The sequence below is a fragment of the Epinephelus lanceolatus genome, chromosome 13 (assembly GCF_041903045.1).
Source record: "Epinephelus lanceolatus isolate andai-2023 chromosome 13, ASM4190304v1, whole genome shotgun sequence".
Taxonomy (NCBI): domain Eukaryota; kingdom Metazoa; phylum Chordata; class Actinopteri; order Perciformes; family Serranidae; genus Epinephelus; species Epinephelus lanceolatus.
Genome location: NC_135746.1, coordinates 20,335,795 through 20,360,833, shown reverse-complemented (window position 1 = coordinate 20,360,833; position 25,039 = coordinate 20,335,795). Strand labels below are relative to the sequence as shown.

At 43.2% G+C, this 25,039-nt stretch overlaps 1 protein-coding gene across 1 annotated transcript; it reads left to right on the top strand.

Annotated features, from left to right (window-relative positions):
• Positions 1-220: 220 nt before the first annotated feature.
• Positions 221-3,406, top strand: mrpl19 (mitochondrial ribosomal protein L19). Its single transcript, XM_033648298.2, has 6 exons — positions 221-336; positions 532-652; positions 766-884; positions 2,047-2,181; positions 2,396-2,577; positions 2,893-3,406. Exons 1-6 carry the CDS (start codon positions 258-260, stop codon positions 3,112-3,114), a joined length of 858 nt encoding a protein of 285 aa, XP_033504189.2. The 5' UTR covers positions 221-257; the 3' UTR covers positions 3,115-3,406.
• The last annotated feature ends 21,633 nt before the right edge of the window (positions 3,407-25,039 follow it).

The window sequence follows — 25,039 nt, the reverse complement described above, 5'->3', positions numbered from 1 at the left end:
TGTTGAGTTTTAATTTAATTTAATTTTAAATGAATTATTCTATTTTTAAAGTATTTTGGGTGCTTACTTCAGAAACCAACAGCACAATTTTGCACTTGAAATAGGACCAAATAATATTATGTATTTATAACCGACATAACAGTTCCGCCATCTTGTGGACAACTGACTTCACTGCAGAGTCAAACAAAGCGCGTTTTAGTGACGTTTGCCCTACGCGGCTTCCGTCCGAGCTCACATGCGACAACAGAAGGTCAGACATGGCAGCTTGTGCTGTAGGGCTGGACAAATTTATGTTTTCACTGAGGCTATTACGGAACCTCCGGCTCCAGAATGAACGTAAGTAAACTGAACAAGCTCCTGTTTATGTGTTATACTTTATAATGTGCTGTCAGCCTTTAAACATAAGCAGTACGTGTACATCCATGAGCCACGAGCTAACGTGGCTAACGGTTCACTGTTAACGTTAGCTAGCAGTTTTCAACCTTCCCATCACTTTGACTGATTATCGTCTTGTTGTCTTGTTACGTACAGGGTTCATATCCACATCTGTGTGTCGTCTTGCTGCGGGAAGCAGCGAGGAGCCACCAAAGTTCATCCCTCCATCCAAACCTGTCATCGTGGATAAAACACAGACTGAGGTGTCTCAGCGGAAGTATGATGTTTATGCGACCTCCAGCTGACACTCACTGATACACACACTAACTCTGCATACTGTGCACGGTAATGTGTTTTAACGTGTTGTCCCGGTTGTGTCTCTCCTCTCAGGGTGCTGAGCCCAGAGTTCCTCCCTCCCAGACAGAGAACAGACCCTTTTAAATTCTTCATGGAGAGGAAAGACATGATCCGCAGGAGGAAGGTGCTCGACATCCCTGAATTCTATGTTGGTAAGAAACCAGTTACATTCTCACCTTGAGGTGATGGTGTAAGATCACCCAAACTATTTCATTTTCTCATCTTGACACCTGGAGAAGGCGGCAGTAGCTCAGCCCGTAGGGACTTGGCTTGGGAACCTGAGGGTTGCTAGTCCAAGTCCCCATATAGACAAAGTTTCCACTTCATACAAGTGTATTTATCACAGCTGGATGTAATATTTCGTCACTAAAGCTAGTTGTCCCAGCTGTCAGGATACAACCACACTTTAGTAACTGGCCTTCATTTTTATTTTTAAATCAACTATCCTTGTACACTGAGTCCGATGCCTTTTACTGTTCTATTCCTTAAGACAATTTGCAATACAAGACAAAATGAATGTACACATTCCCTCCTTTGCCTCTCTCCACTGGAGTCACCTATCTGGTCGTCACCACTCTCTCCCGGTGTCTTGCATTTGGCACCACAGCTGCATGAAGGGGCAGAGCTATCCTCCTTCTCTGTCTCCACACTTACTTACTGTGTACAGTCCTCCTCATCCTCCTCCTCCTCCTCCTCCTCCTCATCATCATCCACCTGAATATTATTATCTGATCTGTTGAAAGTGAGCTACTGTATCTGAGTTATGAGCGGATATTGTGTCACCTGTTCCTCTGTCTTGTGGTGGATGTGTCCCACTGCCACATTTTCTTCACTGATTGTTGATTCTTGAACCCTGTCTGGCCTGTGACAGATGTGAAAAACTCTGAACCTGTTCAGAAAACTTTAATGACAGGCGAAAGTGTCAGTGTGCAAAGGTGACTGACACAATATGAGGTCCTATTTGTGTGACAGTATCAGAAGGAAAAAGCCAAATCAGTGTGCAAAGGCTTTTACACTGATACTCCTTAGTAACTGGGGATGGCTACCGTGGAAAATAAAAGTGCTATCCTCTTCCTGTTTTGGTTTGTGCCATTAATTGAGCCTTAATTTTCCTGGGAGACTGTACGGAGTGGCAGCCAGAATTGCATAGTGAAGGAGAGGCTTATAAGAAACCAATCTAAACGTAGATGGTGTCATTCTTCATTCTATAGCCATTTAATCTTGCAATCAATGTTCATTTCCAAATTATAAGTTAAAATACAAAAAGCCTTGTCTATTTCCACTTTAAATGGTGCAAATGATTTTTGTTTTAAGGGAGCATCCTGGCTGTGACCATGGCCGACCCCAACGCCAGTGGGAAAACTAACCGCTTTGTTGGCATCTGTATCCAGAGGGGTGGGAAGGGGCTGGGAGCCACATTTATCCTGAGGAACATCATCGATGGCCAAGGTGAGGGTTGTTTTCTTTCTTAGTTTTGAGTCAACCAAATTGTTCTCAGAAATTGTAAATGTGAAATTATAGTGCTTTTCAGTGTAAAGTCTGCCTGTCCATGTCCCTCCATATTTGTCCACATCTCTACTTCAGTGTTGGCCATGAACCTGGTGGCCTTCAGGCAAAACACCTGCTTCAATCATGTGTTTCTTAATGTGCGTGTGTGTCTCAGGTGTGGAGATCTGCTACGAGATCTACAGCCCCCGTATCCAGCAGATTGAAGTGCTGAAGCTGGAGAAGAGGCTGGACGATAACCTGATGTATCTGAGAGACGCTCTGAGCGAGTACAGCACCGTGGACCCGGACATGAAGCCGGTGCCCATTCCCACCACTGGAGAGGTGCCTGTCAATAAGGTGAGAGAGCTCAAGGATGGATCTTGATTTATAACAAAGAGCTGGATTAAACGGGGCTTCTCCGGACTTATTTGTTGTACTTACTATTGTTCAGGCTCTTTTTATAAAGTTGCTTGGATCTTTATTTGTATAATTTCTAGTAACACTGATATCGTGCTATTGTGCTATCTTACACGATAGCAGACTTTCACTTCACAATTACTGTGGCCAAGAGTTATCATCAATACCGGTATATCCTGACACGCCTAGTCTGACCTACAAGGACTACATCACATTAGCATGTCAAGTAACTGCGCGCTTCCGTCTACTCACCAGGTCAAGGTAAAGATGCGCCCAAAGCCGTGGTCCAAACGCTGGGAACGACCCAAGTTCAAAATCCAAGGCATCCGCTTCGACCTGGCCCTGACCCCGGAGCAGATGGAGCACGCCCAGAAGTGGGCACAGCCTTGGCAGGAGTACGACATGCTGAAGGAGTACGACACGTCCAAACTGGAGGTGAAGATCCTTGACGAGGTCCAGAAGGAGATGAGCAAGTGAGGACGATCCTCCTGAAATGCAAACGTTCATCAAGTTTACCATCAACAGACTTTTTCAGGAACAGGAAAGACTGAAATATGAGGATTGGAAGGACGTGGAACAATCTGCTGGATTAGGTTAATCCAAATGGTTTACTCCAGATACACCAGTGTAGGTGCGGAGGAGCCAAGATGGAAGCTGGTGTCGTCGTCTGAGGAGTCATGTCTGCTTCTGTTTGTCTTGTCAGTGTCATGGGCCTTAGCTATGACATCCATTAAGTTGTTTCTATAATAAAAGCTATTAAACCTTCCAAGCTTTGCATTTTGTTCTCTGAAGACACATTTGTGTTTCTGTTTTGTGCCACTAGATGGTGCTGTTCCTCCATATATGTCGCATCCATGGGCAGTTGCATAACCAAGCCTTTGTTGTGTCTCACAGTGTTTTGATGGAAACACTGCCACGCTAAATAAACAGTGTGTTATTTCAGTTAAATGATGAGGGGCTTGTTCCAAAAAAGCAGCTTTATTGAGTTTAATGATGTAAAACTCTTAAAAAAAGTATCTTAAAAGTCACATATTCCACATTTAAGGGGCTTTAAATTAGTAAAAGATTCCAGAAAATCAGTAAACCTGCTTTTTGGATTAAACCCCAGTACCATGCACTTTAAAAAACGGAAAAAACACACCCTGGTATTCAGGGACCGTACACACCAAGGACACCCGGTAGTGTTTTACTGTTGTGGATGGAAAATTGTGGTGTTGAGATGGTATGTTAGAGCGTCAGTTGGGGTAGTATAAAAACACTTGGACTCCTTATGTTATGTCTGCTCTCCGCCAATGTGTGTGTGTGTGTGTGTGTGTGTGTGTGTGTATAAACACGCCGAATGAGTCCCTGCACTCTAATTTCTCCATATTACAGGATGAGACGGGGAGAAAATGGTCTTTAATACAGGAGGAGCAGATGTTTACTGAGCTCATTATGGACCACACAGATTTCCTGTGTGGAGATACCGCGGAATAAAGAGAGCGCGATTATTCCTGCTTCATTTAAGCTAATGGAATGGGAGACGTGCAGTGGAGACCTTTAACGTCGGTGTACGGCAACTGATAAGAGTTAATGGTTTTGGGGTTATTTCAGCCCAAACTGCACCTGTTGAACAAGTATGTCTCAGCCTCTCAGACTCCACCGTATTTACCCAATCAGACGTGACCTGCAGCAACGAAAACCAACTCCATGTGCGTCTGTGTACAGTACGCTTAGAGCCTGTCCTGCACAATGTCATTATACTGCCCACTGAACCAGCTGGCCCTTTCACCTTAACTTTTTTTCCACTCAGTATTTTCTTCAGGACGGTTGACGCTCACGTGTGGAGGCGGTAACAGATTGTTTATCCTACAGCACACTGCTGAGTCTCTAGAAGCATTTTTACGGTGACACCACTGGACCAGTTAAAACCGCAAAGTTACTCGGTGTGAGTTAATGCTTCAAGGAAACTTCCTGCCTCCGTTTGTGTGTGTGTGTGTGAGTACTTTAAGGTTGTGATCTCAACTGTATGTGCCTCCCATGCCCTCAGGTTGACTTCTCTGCACCTGGAGTGAAGTTAAAGCCCCTTGGCTGGGAAAGGAGATCAAACACCAGCTCACACACACACACACACACACACACACACACACACACACACAGCGACTTGCAGACAGGCTATCATATCAGCCTTCACAGACAGACACCTCAAACAGTGCCAACTGTAAACGTCTGGGACTGCCTGTCTGTCAATCCTCGTGCGAAACAAGATACGCTCCATCGCCGTGGAATCGGGGTGGGGCATGCAGGTTGGAGGAGCCCATAATCCCACCCCTCAACAACAACCGACTGTAAAGCATGGTGGGCCGATGATAGCTACAGTGCCACACACACTACTATGAAGGTCAGTGCAGGAATGTAGGGAGGGACACACTCCTCTAATCTGTCTTCCTCCCCTCCGCCGGTGCTCCCATGACCTTCGTCTCTTTCTCTCTCCGAGGGAGGACAGCGCCAGCTTTGAAAAGGAGCCAGGTTGATGAATTGGAGAGGATGTGATGCAGGGTGTGCAGTGACTCCCACAGGTTGAGATTTTGGGGGTAATGTCTTCCACTGGGCCAATACACCAAACGCAGTCTCAGCCTCTGAACCTTTCGGTGCGCTGATCTCTAACATCTCTGTCATTGTGTGATTTCTTACTCTCCTGTCTGCAGGCCTGGGGAAATTAGTTTCACTCTCTCTGTCTCTGCCAGGGGAGTGTGAACTGCGTTTGAGCCGTCTGTGTGTATGACAAGTGCAACGGGATACTGGGCCACCCATAGGCCCCAGGTAAATTACACCCTGTCACTGTGTGTGTGCGTACATGTGCGCATGAGCATGTGTGTGCGTGTTACTCGGGGCCACCCGTAGTCCTAGGTAAATTACACACTTGAGTTTCACCATATGTTTCCAGTGAAACAACACGACCGTCTGCTCCTCTCCGACTGTCCCACGGGCCTGACGGGGGCTCCTGCTGCCATCACTCTCTCTTTGTTACACACTCGCACAGGCAACCCGACAGTGCGACAGCTGTTTGGAAACATTACATTGCGAGCAGCTGATGCCTGAAGTTGAACAGGCACACATCACAGTCATTTTAATAATGTGATTCAGTGTGGAGTGGGTCTGGCAGTGCTGCCAGGGTCATGGGATCACTTCCAGTTGGGCCAAAGCATCCTAAAAATGTACAGATAAAAGTGTCCATCAAAATGGCATATGTTCAACAGTGTCAACAGGGAAAGGATGACTGTACGAGACAAGAGCAGGGTGACTGACTAAAAGGGTACTCCAGCTATTTAGTGGCTACCGCACTTCCACAGAGTTGAAGGATTCAAGAGAGGAAAAGAAAAGAAAAGAAAAGAAAAGAAAAGAAAAGAAAAGAAAAGACAGTCTATAACCTCCTGAGACACTGTGTCCTCATATGAGGACATCACATTTTGGGTTTAATTCACCTTATCCTTCATTCTGCTTAACTTAGACCTGTTGTCTTCGTTCGTGGACATGTTTCTTTGTGCCATCTAGTGGTAGTAAGACCACAATACACTAATCCATGTAAAAACAAGATGGCCGCCATCTTTGTCAAGCCAAAACCTGATCACGTATTTATGATTAATAAAGTTTGTAGTTTGATATGGCAACAAATTTGACAATTTTAGCAACAGTAAGAAGTTAAGACACTGTAAATGAGATAGTACTCGTTTGAGGACATTGGGACTTTATTATTGTCTTGTTTGAGGACATTGGGACTTAATGGTCGTCTCATTTGAGGACATTGGGACTTAATTATCGTCTGGTTTGAGGACACTGGGATGTAGTCTCATTTGAAGACAGTGGGACTTTATTATCATCTCATTTGAGGACAATGTTTATTTTTTAACACTTATCAGGTCCTACTGATCCCAAGTAGCTAGGAGAAATTAAAAATGCAAACCAAACAGAAGTTCAGGTCTCAGGAGGATAAACTCCAAACATACTGCATCCTACACCTCGGTAGTTTTTTTTGGTCACGTCCTCGCTGCCTGGTAAATACTCTTGTCTGTCAATCTCCACACCACCAATTCAGTTAAAATTTTGTATTTTTAAACCTACCCTGAAATACATGAGTGATGTCACTAGAGTCATTTCATTAAAGCTCATCCAAAATCACAGAAAACATTCACTGTTTCGATGGTTGTGTAGTACTCCCTGTGACCAGTACACAGAGTTGTAAAACTGGTGGAGTTTCCCTTTAAGTTAGAAAACTGTATTATTGAAGATATAGTGTATACTGTGTATTTTCTGTATAAGAATCTTTGAACTGAACGTTTTACATTTTAAAGAAATCTGACTTCCTCAGTCGGGGGAGTAAACTTTGAGTGAACGATGCCCAATTTAAAAGAATAAGGCTGCTGATATATATTTTTCTTGTCAATTACTCCTATGAATAGAGAAGGGAGTGGAGAACAGTTTGCAGTTGAGAACCAGCTCCAAGTTGTCCGATCCATTTGAGTCATATGCTTTCAAGCTTATCAACTGGTAGCTCAGAGGCCAAATTTCACAAAGCCAGAAGACAACAGTGCTGCTTCAGGGCTGTACAATGTGACAGCACTGTTTCCCAACTGGTGGGTCATGGTCCATTCTGAATGGACTGCAAGTGACTCGAAAACATGTCAAGTTAGTAAACAACAAGTGTGAAGTGTTGTTTCCTTCTGTAGAGTGAGAAAGAGACAGCAAACTAGCTCGACGACATGGCCAAACACAGGTATGGTGCTGAATGTATTGAACTAAGTGGACCTTGAACTAATGACTATGGAGAAATCTGGATCCGTGGCCGAACCAGTCGGGAATCACTGACTTATAGTATGCTGCATGTTCTGTGCAAAAACTGGTCAGTGTGTACCGCAGGAGTACCTATGCGACACAGCTCTGCGTTGCCTGTGTGTGACACAGAGCAGCTAATTTGTTTAAAGTGCTCAGGGTCAGAGATAATAAAAAAGTTCTGCTGATGCTGAAAACCTGTGTAAGCCTACTTTTTTTCCACACAGAAAATTGATCAGGAATCAATAAGGGAATCAATAAAGAACTGAACCGATACGCAGAATCAATAATGATGCATTGGTATCAATAAAATCTCATCATTTCCCATCCTTTCCCATGAATCCCATGCTTACCTCAAAGAGAGGACTGACTTGCTTCATGTCAGCACATTTGATATATACCAAATGTGTATTAATGCACAGCTGAAAACAGTCTCCAATAAGTGCACTGTTTAGTCCTGTTAGAGTAATGCCTACTAAAGGCTGCAGTGCTCAGCTGTTCCAGAAATTAAAGTATGTATTAGTTCCTCCAGGGCTGAGGAGTCAAAGTATTGAGAGATGATAACTCTTCTGGTGGTGTTTTTGGCGGGGCAGCAGTACAACTGACAGGATGAATGGATGAAAATGTGATGAATGTCACAGTTACTTGCACCATCACTGCTGTGTATTACACAATACAGTAAAAACTGGATGGGTTTAACAGCTTGGGCCTTGATGAATAGCAGGCCCGCGGTCATATGATCAGAGGAACACTGTGACCAGAGCTGAGGTTAAAATAAATCTTGTGTTTGAAGGTAATCCAGTCAGATGTCAGATAATCATGGAGGCTATTTAAATGTTACTCTCACGTCTACATGTCCCATATTGGTTAGCGGGTAAATTAAAATATTAATAGTATAATAATACTCCCTAAAGGCATGTACATGGTTGGTTCTGTGCCCAGAGGCCTTCAGCATTAAGACAAAGGAAAAAAAGCCACTCACAAACTGATGCATTGACACGGTGCCACATATTATTTCTGCCCAGCCCTAACAGCATTCCTCCACGTATCCAGGTCGCAGCTGTCTGAGTGTGTCCTTTATGTTTATGGCTTCTCTTTAATCATATTTTGTGTATTTTCTTCTTTTAGGATGTCCCTGTCTACATGCAGTCTAAGATAAGAGCACCCAAGGCTGTTTGATGCATTCTTCACATTTCCTTGGTATCACTGCGTGTTCCTGCCACAGCCCGTGTGTGTGTGTGTGTGTGTGTGTGTGTGTGTGTGTGTGTGTGTGTGTGTGTGTGTTAACGCTCAGGACAAGCGAGCCAGGTCATACACACAGCACATTATTCGTTATGATGGGTTGTTATTCCTGTTTGGTCATGATGACCCTGCCTGGTGCTTGAAGGAAAACAGTGATGCGCTCTGAAAGCATGCTCCTGCTTTGATGTGAGGAAGAAATATTGTGGTGGAAATATGAGCAGTTTCACGTCCTCGCCTCTGAGGGGCGCCCTCATCTTTGTCTCCCCTGCGACGGCCTTGTATACCAATTCCCCTGCACAGCTGGTCTTCTTCTCTCCTGAGCTGTAATTGCAGCTCTGTCCTGGGAAATAGAGAGAGGAAATCCCAGAGCTTTCGCCCTGCAACAATGACAATAAAAAAGAGGTGAGGAAAAGAGGAAGAAAGCGTTTCAGCTGAGATGAAAGAAGGAGGGAGGCTTAGGGAGAAGGGAGGTGGAGGAGCGCTGGCTCAGGAGCGCAGTGGAGGTAGAGAGGCAGAGATGAAGGGAGAGAGCAGGGGAGGAGGGATGGTGTTGGTGATGGTAGTAAACGCTTGAGTTTATTAACCTCATTTAGTTGAGAGGCTGAGAGTGAGGGGAAGGGGAGGAGTGGCGTGTTCATACTGTGAACGCGGGGCTGGAGTTTACTAATGAGGGCTGCAAATGCACACACACACTGCTCTCTCTCTCTCTCTCACACACACACACACACACACACACACACACACACACACACGCTTTCCTTAGCTCATTCCCTCGCTCATACCAGATTCACCTTGATCTGATGCCAAGTATGCAGGCAGAACACACATTCACAGGACCGGGTACTGCCAGCTTCGTCTTACTGCCTCCTCTCATTTTTTTCGCTCATATCCAGCAGCAGCTGAGAGGCAATTCTACCCAAATTGCTATTGATACACATGGAGGGAGTGGATCGAGTCGAGTCTGGGCTCACAGTCGTTTGATTCCCAGCCAAACCACATCGCTTTAGATTGTCTGACAATCTGAAGTGTATATTTTGTCATGTGCTGCGAGCAGAGATCGAAAGATATTCACATTTATGGGGAATTCAGAGTCCGCCTTAATGCTTGTCAATGCTTGACTGTGGAAAGCAGCCAGAGCAGTTCGAGGAAACTCAGGCGAACTGCAAGGCCCGGGGTCGAGAAGGTCAACAAACAAATAAGTGCATCACGTAAGGTCTTGTGAGGCAACATGACTAACCCTGTTTGCTGAGGTTAAGGTCAACTCAAAGATCCCCTCCAAGCATGATTGAAGACATATGACAATACTCTAATAATTGAATAAAAAGCGTCAACAAAGTAGCTGCATGTTTGACCACAACTGACTCCTTGCTAGCTGTGATGTCACAAATCATGCACACATCTTACACTCAAGATTTAAGGTGAGCACAGAGAAACCTTCCAACTTCAGCAGATGAATGTGAAAACATCCATCTGGTGTCACAGTCTGCACACACATCATAGTGCACAGCAGAGGTCAAATGTCCAAGTGATTTAAAGGGACAGTTCACACCAAAATCAAAATGACATGATTTGCTTCTTACCTGTAGAGCTATTTATCAGTGTAGATTGCTTTGGTGTGAGTTGCCGTGTTCGTTCGTGATATCAGCCGTAGAGATGTCTGCCTTCTCTCAAATACAACCCCTGGCAAAAATTGTGGAATCACCAGTCTTGGAGGATGTTCATTCAGTTGTTTAATTTTGTAGAAAAAAAGCAGATCACAGACATGACACAAAACTAAAGTCATTTCAAATGGCAACTTTCTGGCTTTAAGAAACACTAAAAGAAATCAAGAAAAAAAATTGTGGTAGTCAGTAACAGTTACTTTCTTAGACCAAGCAGAGGGAAAAAATTATGGAATCATTCAATTCTGAGGAAAAAATTATGGAATCACCCTGTAAATTTTCTTTCCCAAAACTAACACCTGCATCAGATTAGATCTGCTCGTTAGTCTGCAGTTAAAAAGGAGTGATCACACCTTGGAGAGCTGTTGCACCAAGTGGATTGACATGAATCATGGCTCCAACACGAGAGATGTCAACTGAAACAATGGAGAGGATTATCAAACTCCTTAAAGAGGGTAAATCATCATGCAGTGTTGCAAAAGATGTTGGTTGTTCACAGTCAGCTGTGTCTAAAATCTGGACCAAGTACAAACAACATGGGAAGGTTGTTAAAGGCAAGCATACTGGTAGACCAAGGAAGACATCAAAGCATCAAGACAGAAAACTTAAAGCAATATGTCTTGAAAACAGAAAATGCACAGCAAAACAAATGAGGAACAAATGGGAGGAAACTGGAGTCAACGTCTGTGACCGAACTGTAAGAAATCGCCTAAAGGAAATGGGATTTACATACAGAAAAGCTAAACGAAAGCCATCATTAACACCTAAACAGAAAAAAACAAGGTTACAATGGGCTAAGGAAAAGCAATCGTGGACTGTGGATGACTGAATGAAAGTCATATTCAGTGATGAATCGCGAATCTGTATTGGGCAAGGTGATGATGCTGGAACTTTTGTTTGGTGCCGTTCCAATGTGATTTATGAAGACGACTGCCTGAAGAAAACATGCAAATTTCCACAGTCATTGATGATATGGGGCTGCATGTCAGGTAAAGGCACTGGGGAGATGGCTGTCATTACATCTTCAATAAATGCACAAGTTTACGTTGACATTTTGGACACTTTTCTTATCCCATCAATTGAAAGGATGTTTGGGGATGATGAAATCATTTTTCAAGATAATTATAATGCATCTTGCCATAGAGCAAAAACTGTGAAAACATTCCTTGAAGAAAGACACATAAGGTCAATGTCATGGCCTGCAAATAGTCCGGATCTCAATCCAATTGAAAATCTATGGTGGAAGTTGAAGAAAATGGTCCATGACAAGGCTCCAACCTGCAAAGCTGATCTGGCAACAGCAATCAGAGAAAGTTGGAGCCAGATTGATGAAGAGTACTGTTTGTCACTCATTAAGTCCATGCCTCAGAGACTGCAAGCTGTTATAAAAGCCAGAGGTTGTGCAACAAAGTACTAGTGGTGTGTTGAAGTGTTCTTTTGTTTGTTTGTTTTTCATGATTCCATAATTTTTTCCTCAGAATTGAGTGATTCCATAATTTTTTCCCTCTGCTTGGTCTAAGAAAGTAACTGTTACTGACTACCACAATTTTTTTTCTTGATTTCTTTTCGTGTTTCTTAAAGCCAGAAAGTTGCCATTTGAAATGACTTTAGTTTTGTGTCATGTCTGTGATCTGCTTTTTTTCTACAAAATTAAACAACTGAATGAACATCCTCCAAGACTGGTGATTCCATAATTTTTGCCAGGGGTTGTATAATGGAACTAGATGGCACTCAGCTTGTGGTGCTCAAAGTGCCAAAATAATACATTTATAAACTCAACAGCAATGTCTCTTTCCTGAAATGATCCGGTTACTTAAGATAATCCACAGACCTTGATGTGAGCAGTTTCATGTAGGAACTATTTTCTTTCTACCAAACTACACCTGCCAACTGTATCACAGCGCAGAAGGAAGCGTGCATCTACTGCTAGCTCACCTAGCGCCACTGAGCGAGCTAACGTTACAGCTCTGCCATGGAGGATGCTTTTAATGTTAACATCTTGTGATGTAACAAGCACGAGCCTCTCGTCCATGAGTAGATGCACACTTCCCTCTGCGCAGTAATATGGTTGGTGGGTGTAGTTTGGTAGAAAGAAAATAGTTCCTACATCAACGCCAGTCATGATTTCTGGAATTTAATTCATTTTATTCTATTTTATTTTATTTTTTTGCGCTTTGAGCACCACAAGCTGAGTGCCATCTAGTGCCATTATATTTGAGAGAAGGCAGACATCTCTACAGCCGATATTTCCAACGCTCGACAACTCACACCAAAACAATGTAGACTGATTAACAGCACTACAGGTAAGAGGACGAATATGTGTGTTTGATTTTTTGATGAACCTTCCCTTTAATATAAGAAAATAATTGTTTTGTGTTGTGAAGGATTTTATTCTTTAGACATTAGACGGTTTCCAAATTGCAAAATATTTATCTTAGGATCTTTATCTATAGTCATGGACTAGACAGTAATTACAGTGTCATATGTCTCAGAGTCATTCTTGTGCATTTATAGTAAATAGCATTTGAAAATAATTACTGTCTTTCTGTAGTGTTGCCATGAATTTCTTGCATGCAAATTACCATGTGAACAAAGCCGTTTTAACACAATCGTGTTAAGTCGCCCCATCAGTTTCAGACAGAAGAGAGAGACCCTTCACATCACCCTGATAGCCACCCACCCCATTCATCCATTATACATGCCGACCACTAATGACCTGAGATGGACACGAAGAATGCACACTTAAGACGCTCGCTGAAGACGAATGGCTGAAGATGCACTCTGAACTATTGACAAATGGCGTGAAACGCACACACTGCGGACACACACTTAGAATGCAAAGTGAAGATGAATGACACAGTGAAGATGCTCCCTGAGCTGAACTGTAGGTGACAAATGATCGTCCACCTCAGTGGGTGTACTGACCCCCTGTTATGGCCGACCAGGGGTGGGTTATTTTGTGATTTGACAAAGGTTAAGTGACCATTTCTTCACCTTCTTTCTCCTGCTGATTGGTAGGCCTACAGATAAACTATGCACTCCTTATTTATGTGCTTTTCTTTGTGTGGCAATAATTGAAAGTCACATCAAGTCAATGTTATTTATTTTGCTCAAAATCACAAATTTGCCTTGAAGGGCTTCATAATCTGTTTGACATTCAACACTCTGTATCCTTAGACCTTCGATTCAGATACATGAAAAGTTGCTTAATAGTACAAAAAGGATGTCACAATCAAACCGACAAGTGATATAAAGTTAATCAACTTAAACAAATAGCCAATAATAAGGCAAATAACCACCATTTGGAACTGATTTTTTTTTTTTAAAGAATCAGTAGGTGATCTTTTTTGTTAAAGGATAACTTCAGTATTTTTCAACCAGGACTCTATTTTCTCGTTGGTTTGTTTTTTTTGTTTTTTGTCTGACTTATTCGAAAAACATTTTTTAAAATCGGTCTAGTATTGAGCAAGAGGGCTGCAGCCAACAACTTCAAAACAAACTGCAATGTAACGCCAAAGGGCAATTGTACACCGTCTATTTACGTCCACTAAAAGTGCTTGTTTTTGTCACTTATAGACTCAGATTGTTATTAAAACGACTGACACCATTATTGAAAGGATCCCTACAGAGATAGACTTTAATTCAAAGAGTAAGATCCTTTGTTTTTAACCACAAACAGTCCCAACGTTGCTATTGTCAAATCCACCAGACTCCATTTAAATAAACAATAATTTTATCATCATAAAACACACTTTATTCAAAGTTGACAGAAACATAATAAGACTCAAAAAATTGTCTTGGCTCATCTTTCCACTGTTCCAACAATCACCAACTCTGGTTTAGTTGAAATAAACTCTTAATTCACCCATTTAGATGTGAAAATATGCTGGCACTATACATGCTAAAATTACTGTTTATTTAAGTGGAGTCTGGTGGCTTTGGCGATAACGATTTTGGGGCTGTTTCCTGGTTAAACAAAAGGATCTTACTCTTTCATAAAAAGTTCTATCTCTGTAGGGATCCTTTCTATATTGTTGTAAGACACTTAAAATAACAATCTGAGTCTGTCAGTGGCAAAAACTAGCACTTTTAGAGGATGTAAACTGAAGATGCACAAATGCCCCGAGTGGTTACATTGCAGCCTGATTTGCTGCTGCCAGCTGCAGCACTCTTGCTCAATACTGAACCAGGTTCAAATGTTGTAGTTCCCATTAGTCACTTAGACACAAAAACATGGGAAAATATAATCCAGGTTATTTACCCTTTAACAGGACTTTGATACACATGATAAATCATAAATCATAAAGTTTTAGGTAAAACTAAAATGTTTAACTCTGCAATTCCTTCCTCATCATCCCTGCTCATACCAAAACATAGAACTGTTTGTAGTTATTTTTTTTTAAATCTAATTAGCTTTGGGGTCTTTGCGGCAACACAATGAATACAGAAAAATATCATGTTGACTCTGTGACTGACAGCTCACCAAACACTCTTTAAACCATTCTGATACAGTAAACTCTTCCCCATCTGGAGCTTCAAGCAAAAAAGTAAAACTAATTTGCAAATATTTGACCTGAGCCTGATATAAAAACAAACCCTCCAGCAGCCAGCAGAGTCCACATGGGCCTGCTTGGCACTCTTTCCCTCCGATGGATGATTCAGAATCTGACCCATCAATTCAGCACTCAGAGTCTGATCTCAAAGAGCTGTGACCGGCCATTCAAGGCAGCTCTGAACCGTTCGTCTACATGCCAATACACTGCCCGGTCGCCATCCCTCACACACACTCTGTCATTAAACTTTTGACCCTACTGCGTCTGTCACTCTTTGACAAAACACTGCCCTTTGAGTTCTGCGACTACTGTCGATGTAGTGGTCAGCTCTATCACACTGAGTTTACTTGTCTTGTCTTTATTGTTTGGTTGCTGTAATCACTCGACAGCCCACACACCTCACGATGTAAGTCAGCTGTTGTGAGTGTACGATAAATCCTCTGGCATACGGTAAAGCCTCTGAATGTTCTATCTGAGCTGCCATCACAAAATTACACCCCATTACCCTGCAATAGCCCTCGCCACCAAATTGCTAAGATCTGTTTCACAGCTCATTAACGGCCAATAATATAAGACGGTTTAATTCCTTTGTTGGTGACATTGCTTGACCGTCAATGAAACCAGTGTATGAAGGCGGGTACATAATCTCGGCTGGCTGGCTGATATCATGTTGTTATAGCATGTGGGTGTGGAGTGGCTGGTTTACAACAGCTTAGCCAGCTGATAGCCCCGATAACAACGCAGTATCCATTACTCGATGCTCCATCCAGCCACCATTACGAATTACCTGGAGGTCACGACCTCAGCTTCCTTACCACTCTCCCCGGCCAACCGCTGGCCAGTACCACTCAATACCCCAGGTCCAGTTTCCCCATCAGTATCAACCCCCGGCCCTCCTGTTCCCCCACCACAGTCCCCATAGTAGCGTCTGGATGGGGGGGTGTTGGCGCCTAAACAGCAGCAGATGTGGCTCCGCAGAGAACACCGGCCCTAATTAACTTCAATGGATTTCCTAATGCGACAGCTACCATATTTCATTTACCGTGCACCCAGACCCCAATGGACCTGACGAGGGCCAACTGATACCCCCTACTTTTCAGCAATGTGGAGAGCGGCGGTGGAGGGGATTTGGGTAAGGGGTGCGTGGAGAAGACGGGGAGGGAAGAGGCGGGGAGTAAGAGATGTCGGAAACCAGAGCAGAGACATGACCCCTCTTGCTGAGAGGAAATCAATTAATTCGAGCTTTTTTTATGGCGCGGCGTCTGCGATGAGGGGCTGCAGCCGAGTCAGCACTCTGAGGCAGACGTCAGAGCTAATAGCAGAGGCTACTATCATTACATTATATCAAAAACGGGGGCGAAAAGGAGGGGAGGAAGAGAGGTTGTTAGGGTGTGGAGGACTGACAGCAAACGATGGAGATAAAAAGAGAGAAACATGGACGCTAAGGGAGATGGATGCGGAGGGAGGGAGCGAGTGAGGGAATTTATGGTCCCGGGTCTTATTGTTCCTGTACACATGAGAGTGCACAGCTGGGGGAAAAGAGGGAAATGGGGTACAGATGTACTGTATCAAACACAGAGGCCTGAACTTCAATAGATACATTACGATGCGCTCCCCTGCTGCACTCCCTCTCCAAACATCAAAACCTCCTTCTACCTTTGTCACCCTTCTAGCTACTGCCCCCCCACTCCCCTCCAACACACACACATTCACCTGATAGCCTCGTTCTCTCGCTAATATCCGCAGCCTGCCCCTGTGTTTTTTTTTCTCTTGCTCTGTGGCGGTAGGCTGCATTCATTTCACTTTACTCACCTCATTCTCCTTCCTTTACGGGCACAGCAGGTATCAGGCTTTGCCAGCAAGCTGTGGCCTCCTTTGAACTGTGACTAGCCTGTTTTAAAACCTACCTTAACACACACACACACACACTCCACATACACATGTTAGCAATGTCCACCCCTAATGACATGGGTATATTATCATGCCCCAGACGACAATACATCACAGCTGTTCACACTTGCCCCCTTCTTTCCTTCCACATCTCTTTAAAAAACACACACATGTATACAAATCATTATAAGAGGACGTATGGTATGGGGGGAAAGAAGTGGAAGCAAAAGGGAGGGCGGGAGAGGATTGTGCCCCCTGAATCTCCAGGATTTGGATTCAGGACTGGAAAGCGGGGGGAGTCATGCGGAGCAGGGGTATCAGTGGAGGCACTGGAAGTGGAACTGGCCGTGACCCTCTCCTCCTCCTCCTCCTCCTCCTCCTCCTCCTCCTCTTTGCTAACTAAAGAGAGAGAGAGAGAGAGGTTCCCCAAGGAGCAGAGAGCTGAGACGTTGGATAATTCCCGGTGCTTTCCCGGTGCCTATAGAGGAAGGGGCCCCTCTGGATTTGTCAGTTGTGGCTGCAGCTGTCTCCGGGCAAAATGGACCACAGTGGACCTGACACTTGATCTCTCTTCTCTTTCTCTGCCTCTCCTTTTATCTCTCTCTGCCTCTCTTGCTGCACTAACTCTCTGTCTGTCTCGCTCCATCATTCCTTTCACCGTCTCACACTTGCGGCCTGTCTTTCTCTCTTTCTTGCTTGGTCTCCAAGAATATGTCCACACTGATATGGTGAAAATTGAAAAAGAAAAATTTCTGATTTGGCCTCTTGTGTACACTGAGTCTTTTTCTCACCCTCCAGAAATTGAGTTTCATAAATATGACCTCCAAAATTAAAAAAAAATCTAAAAAAGGCCAGCCTCACATGTAGGTGTAGACGGGACAATGTAGCCTGTCACCAGTCTCACTCACTCTGTGATCACTTGATATTAATGTCAATATAGCCGATCACACAACACATTTGTTATCATGAACATGTATTAATGTCTATTTTGCTCACTGAAAACTGTGAATGAGACACGCTTATTGTGAGTTCAGTTCAGGTGATCGGTGAGAAGAGGAAGGGTGAGAATGGAGGGTTCACCAGCTGAGACTCTGGGCTGTCTGTCCCACTCTTTACCATTACGTTACTACTATTATTACTATCTTTTTGCCAATTGAAAGAAGATGATGACGAGGATATTAACTCTCCCTCTTGTGCTTTGAATCTCTGTCTCTTCATCCACATATATCTTTCCAATTCCAGTTCCTTATTTCATGCAACATGTGGTGACCACTGCACCACCGTGCCGCCCACTGTTGCCATTATCATCATCATCATGACCGCAGTTGTCTTTGTCATCACCGCTATCACCACCATCACCATCAGCGTCAATAATAACAGCATCCTAATCACCCTAACAAAGAAATCTCGCCATCTCCTTAGGATATAAATCGATAAGCAGTAATCTATACTATATGTGGTGTGCTCGTTTCATGCATAAAATTTGCATAGGAAAAGAAAAATGACACATTTACAACATTCAAACAAACAAACTGCAAGTTAACAAATCTATAAAATTAATCATGGCAGCAAAGAACACTTAAAAGCAAAATTTAAAGGTGAGTCTTAAGATGTGTCTTTGAAATTTACCAAAGTTCTGACAGGGATATTTAAAGAAAAGCTACTTCCCCTGTACTTCATAATAACAAAGAGCAGCTTCTCCATGTGTTTTTGTCTTAACTGTTAAGGTTAACGGTAAATTTAAACCAGTTCTGCATGATTATCTTTTACGTAGAAACTCCTGATCGGATTTGAGTTTTAAAAAAGGATGCTGAATTCACAATAAGGCTTTTCATTCATCTTCTAACCGCTTTATCTTCTTGAGGGTCGCGGGGGGGCTGGAGCCTATCCCAGCTGACACTGGGCGAGAGGCAGGGTACACCCTGGACAGGTCACCAGACTATCACAGGGTTGACACATAGAGACAAACAACCATTCACACTCACATTCACACCTACGGACAATTTAGAGTTATCAATTAACCTGCATGTCTTTGGACTGTGGGAGGAAGCCGGGGTGCCCGGAGAGAACCCACGCTGACACGAGGAGAACATGCAAACTCCACACAGAGGGGCTCCCACACCTGGGATCGAACAGGCAACCCTCTTGCTGTGAGGCGACAGTGCTAACCACCACTCCACTGTGCCGCCCAATAACGCTTTTATTTTAATTTATTTTATTTTATTCTATTTCATTTTATTTCATGTCATTTTAATTTATTTTAGTTTATTTCACTTTATTTTATCTTATTTTATTTTATTTGAGGGCTATTTTTTTTTTTATTTTTTTAGACTGACCTCTCAACTTGCATCAGCTGTGGTAATTTTCAACCCTGTGTCCTAAAAATGATGTTTATATAAAGCTAATCTGCATTAGTAAAAACTATTTGTAGCTACAGAATTGCTGCCTGGAGTATGTTTTCATTTTATGAATTTTGTTTTTACATTTCAAAAGAAAGACTATGGATGATGCCAGGCGGCAGCAGCAGCCCAGCCACAGACACTTTACATTTGTAAGTTTCATACGTGTCATATCAACATTTCTAAAGTGACATGGTTGTGATTACACATATGAGCTGACTTTGTCATCAGGAGGTGGAGAGGATGGTGGACTGTGTAACACCAAGACGAGACTTCTGCCAAGACCACTGCTCAGGAGCAACAAATGACGAAAGTGACATGGGTGGCTTTTCCAGGTTGGATGTGTCACCAAAACTGGGTGTTTTAAGACAAAACATGATCTGTGTGCCTATACATGTGTCTATACATAACCCCACCAAACATATAGTTTCAACATATCCACTACATAATAATGAACAAATGTCATATTTGTGGTTTGCAGAAATGTACAATGCCAATATTTATTCTGGCGGCAGCTACCACTGGCCGTCTGAAAGCATCTTACACTGAACGCCTAACACACAGGATGCAGGAAACAAACCCTGCCTCCAGTGATTTCATATTACAGTATGATAATATTTGTGGTTTGGGAAAAGACACATTACAGATTGAGTACAATCCAAGTAGCAAGTTAAATGGCAAAAATAAAAGGAGATACATGTTCAATGTTTCACATAGGTCTCTCCTTTGCCTTGAGTGAGGTTTAATTGACATATCAGTGCCTGTACCTGAGAAAAGCAGTTCTTTCCATCTCAAGTAATTGGCCTACCTCGTCTATATAACACATCTGGCTCCCAGAGCCGCCGACTCAGGCCCACGGTCTCTATAAAGTGAAACACCATCCATAAAATCTCCATTAGAGCAGGGCTGCCTGGAGGTCGCCGTGAGGAGAATTGGGGGGTCACTGCTCCACTGTAATGCCTTCACACATGAGGTTAGAGGTGAGTGCTGTTGACATTCCTTCCATGACTGTCTGATATTAGCATGATTGATCTGCCGGAGCAAGGCTCTGGAAGGTACACTCCCCACTTAGCTCCTGAACTTAAACATTTATGTTTGGTCCTGCGTCTTTCAATCTATCCATCTTTCTCTCTTCTTGTCTATCCACCTGTGCATCTCCTTCTTCCTCTCTCACCTAAATGTCTGCTGGATCTCCAAGCCAGGCTTTAGTGTCACACAGGGATTGACCTTGGAGAAACGGCACCAGAGAGTGTTTATCTGGCTTTCCTCTTAGCTAAACCAGATAAAAGAAGAGAGTCGTGATTGATCGCCCACTCTTCGCCCGAGCCTTCATAGGTTTTCTGTTAGCAGTTCCATGTGAGCTACAGTAGAGGGCTGTGAGTTATGGCCTTGTCAGATTCCACACCTTTCTGAGTGCGTTTGGCCTTGGACAGGAGGTAAAGACTTCGACTTCTGCACAAGTATATGAGCTGTACATTTCTGTTCCCTTTAATACATTCTAAGGTTTACTGGCCCTTTGGACACGATGTGCAAAGTGATGGGAAAAGATGGGACAGGGCAGGACAGCAAAAAACACACACCAGAATCACAGCATCAGGAGTATAGCACATACCTGCCTACATTGAGATTTCAAAAATGGGGATTTCGAAAACGAAAAAGTGTTTGAGAGACTTTGTTTCCTACATTTTGGTAAATGTAAAAGAATGAAAATAACAAAATAAGTCCAGGGGGCTTGGCCCATGACATGGACCCAATGCCGGCTTTCCTTCCTGGCCCACACACCCCTGGGTCCTGTATGCCTAAGCAAAGTGGAATGGGAGGCTTACAGTCTCTGGAAGACAGCTGGGATCCCCCAACCCTGAGGTGCCTTTCAAACCCCCGCTAGAGCATCCCATCAGATACATGCACACGTAATGTGGTCAGCATAGAGATGAGATGTGTCCATCTCTCCAGAGGGTCAGAGAAAAAGGGGGAGAGGTGGACATGCTAATGGGCAGGAAACCGTACACATTTACTGTCATAGGTCTAGAACAACCTCACTAGAATCAGGTTGTGATGATGAAAAACTGAGAAATACAGGAGAATTGTGACCTTGGGAGGAAACTGAGAGAGGGCAATAACAAATGAGAATCTCCCAGGAAAAACAGGAGGGTCGGAAGCATGGTAAAGCATGGATTTAGTCTCCTAACCTACCTGAATACTAACAGGCTTGAGAAACAAACAGAACTCATGCTACTTTTCATGTTACTTTTAAAATGTATTCCGCTACAGATTACTAAATACATGCCCTAAAATGTAATTTGTAATGTATTCCATTGGATTACTCAAACTAAGTAACATATCCTAAATCAGTGGTTCCCGATTGATCCAGCCACAAGGGTCCAGATTTGTCCTTAATCATTAGTTCAAGGTCCATAAAGTTTAATATAGTCAACATCATACTTGCATTTGGCCATTTTTTCAAACTACTTTTCTGTCTCTGTTAAGCAGCTGTCCATTAGTCACTCACTCTACAGCATGAAATGGCATTTCAAATTAAAAGTCTGTGCCGGATATTCACTGTACTTCAAAATAAAGTTTGTTTTTTGCAAACTTGACGTGTTCGCAAATCACTTGTGATCAATTCGGAATGGACCTGCTACCCACTGTTGGACCATGACCCACCAGTTGGGAACCACTGTCCTAAATACTTTTTGAATACTAGAATCGTCTTCCTGAGCTCATTTGCTGGGTCTTACATTTTCATGCCAAAACCACATGACAGTGTCCTGCCTGTGCATCTCCTCTGCCACAGTCCTATGGCAGATCCATGGTGCACACTTTTTAAAAAATCTGTTAAGAGGAAATGTGATTCTCATATGAAGTTTACCTCATGTCCTAACAGCAAGCGGGCGTCGCTCCCTGTCCACACTGAATCCATTTAATATGCACTTCTGTGATATGATGTAAACAAACCATGTAGACTACCTATCAACTGTGTGCTTGACTGGAGATGTAACCACTTAAAAGATTGGTGAATACTTTCTATCTTTCCACATTTGTACTTTGTAAACACAAAACATTTTATACTGTGATATCTATTGCAAATGACGTACAAAATAGTTATTAGCGAAGGTCAGTTACCGGAAACGTTCCGCTTCCTTGTGATTTCCCTCCAGCCAGCAATTGCAGTTAAATGAGGAGCTGTTGTGGAGACAACTCCTCATTTCAACTTTATGAATCAGCCGTTGCTCATCCATTATGGAGCTTTCAAAGTCAGTGTCAAGAATAAATAGAAACAGCACACCAGACAAAAGCTATGCTCAAAACAGCAGCATTGCGTCACTCATGGCCCATTGGAATACTCCATTAGGAAACACTACAATCAGACTGACACTCACATCATGCTCGTGAACAACACAAATGAAGTAAACCCTTCAAGTAATTTATTCTCAAAGACAGTAAATGTATTCAAAATACCACCAATTTGTAATGGAAAACCAACCCGGTCTCACTTCGAAGTCGTGGAATACCAGTTCTCTATGGTCGCAGTTCTTGTGTAACGCTGTTCAGCGGCATCAGGGGGAAACGCGTCTGGACATGCTTGTAAGTTTAGGGGGCAAAATGTCCAAGTAGGGTCGGTGGGATGGGTGGTAGATGGGTCCAACAACCATGGACTTTCACCCGGGAGGCCTGTGTTTGCTTCCTGTATGATTGTAAAGTCAAACTCTGCTCTTTTTTTTTCCTAAACCAACCACGTGCTTTTGTTGTTGAAGGAAAAAAAATTCAATTTGCTGTGTTTGTTTGGTGTTTTGTTTGAAGGAGACTGTATGCAAACTGTACATTTCCTGTGAAAACAGATGTGTTTTTTTGAAACAGACAATGCGTGTAACAGGCTGAAGATGACATGTTGTCCCAGAACATCGTCTGATGCATCCAGAGTCAAGTCAAAATGTGACAAGGTCGGAGTGAGAATGTGTTAGGAATACAGCTACTAATATTTTGTATTTTTAATATGTAACTTAATTACTTGTATTCCGTTACTCTCGGCCTATAGTTTGAGGTGAGACCTTGTGTACCTGACGAGTCCTCACTGTGTGCCACACCTTACTCAACACGCAGGTGGACTGCCACTCTCGCCTGGATTTGTTTGAAAAAATGAGAGGGAACAAACTGTTTCCTCAGTCTTCATGCAGGCTTTGCAAAACGAGGATACAATTATGATTTACAGTAAGCATACCATTGAACAAAGCACACCCAGCATTCCCGTAGGCCGGTTGGTCATTAGAGCCGACTCACAGTCCAGCTTATCTCTCTCAATCAAATACGCCAGCCCCATAATACCCCAGGATGGACTAAATCACATGTAATTGGAGGTTCTTTATTTTTTCCAACTCCTTTCAGCCTGTGCGCTGTGAAGATAACCCTCCCCACTGCCGCGGTCTCTGGTGTCTTTGAGTAAACAAACAAACAAACAAAGTTGGAAACAGACGGTCAGTGGCTGGGCGGGCTGGTCAGGGTTCAGTCGCCGGGGCAACGGGATCCTGGGCCGTTTGTTTTCCCCCTGGGAGGTGAGGCGGGTGAGATCAGGCAGGGGGTGACTTGTTGTTTATTACTATAATTTGTCTGAGTGGCTCTGGAGAGATTTCGGGGCTCTTTGAAGCGGGGCTGGATGAAGCCTGGAGCGTGGCATGCTGTGCCGGGCTTTGGGCCCAATTTCCAATTTGCCTACACCCCCGCCTCCACCCAATCTACCCCCTTTCTGTAATCTGCGTCCCAATCCTTTATCCTGAGCCGCGTCATCTCGGATCCTCCAGGATCTTAAGGGCCACACAAATGGAGAAGTTAGCTTGGAAGTCAATCCCTCATGTATGTTTTTATAGATTCCTGCACTGCCACATGTTAAATTACATTCCCGCGCACACATAGTGGACTTGGAGAGGCAGAGTGATTAAGTATGCTTCAAAGTCAAATCAAAACCTGGTGTTTGTTTTGACTTGTGTACTATATTTGATCAAAATCACCAAAAAGAATATTTTTAGGGGCTGTGGAGTAATTTTTTTTTTTTTTGGTGCAACATCAGTGTGGGTGGGCCTTAGACATGGTTTGTTACGTCACTTCAATTCCAAGTGTCCCAAAGGCAGCTCTGTACAGTCCCATCTGTGATACTAACACCCCCCCTACATTACTCTATACATGAGCTACTCTGTGTTGATTCAAATCACAGGGCAACATATGGAGGGCTGACGTCACAGGGCAACTTGTTGCTGCAAGTTTTGACAGTCTGGTCATTGACCATCATCAGAACTGGTCCCATGAAAGAGACACAGCTCCTCCACACTTCAAACAAACACACTTCATATTGTGACTTGGGAGTGTTCACCACCTTGAAATAAATAAATAGCTTAAATGACAGTTTTTTGTTGTGTTACGTATTTGAAGCAGTTCGTCACCATGGGAAACCAGATACACACAAAAAGTGCGTACCTCCTGTAAAATAAGCTGAATCAATTTGTTGACATGACGGACTGGAAGATATCCCAATATCTTTTATCCCCCCCACATTTCCCCCATATGGCTGCTCATAATTATGTTTATACATTATAGATTTTTTATATGAACTCCGGAACTTAGCCAGTTCGTAGTTTAGTCACAAACAATAGAGTTTGTTGCTGTTTCTTTTAATTGTCTGACAATTTCAACTTCAGCCCCAGCAATGGACATTGTTATTGCTGTCTTTGTGCAATGACCCTTCTTCCACGGATCCACCGATATTTGTTTAATTCTGGATCTGCGCGAGCCTCATGATAGAAACATCATCAACACGCCCACCACTGTGAATTCTCCGGACAATTACCTGCTCTATTCG

Excerpts from the sequence above, each read along its gene's own strand:
- mrpl19 (XM_033648298.2), top strand. The coding sequence starts at position 258 with ATGGCAGCTTGTGCTGTAGGGCTGGACAAATTTATGTTTTCACTGAGG. Across the intron at positions 2,182-2,395 it reads GAACATCATCGATGGCCAAG|GTGTGGAGATCTGCTACGAG; the intron begins GTGAGGGTTGTT and ends TGTGTGTCTCAG. Across the intron at positions 2,578-2,892 it reads GAGAGGTGCCTGTCAATAAG|GTCAAGGTAAAGATGCGCCC; the intron begins GTGAGAGAGCTC and ends TCTACTCACCAG.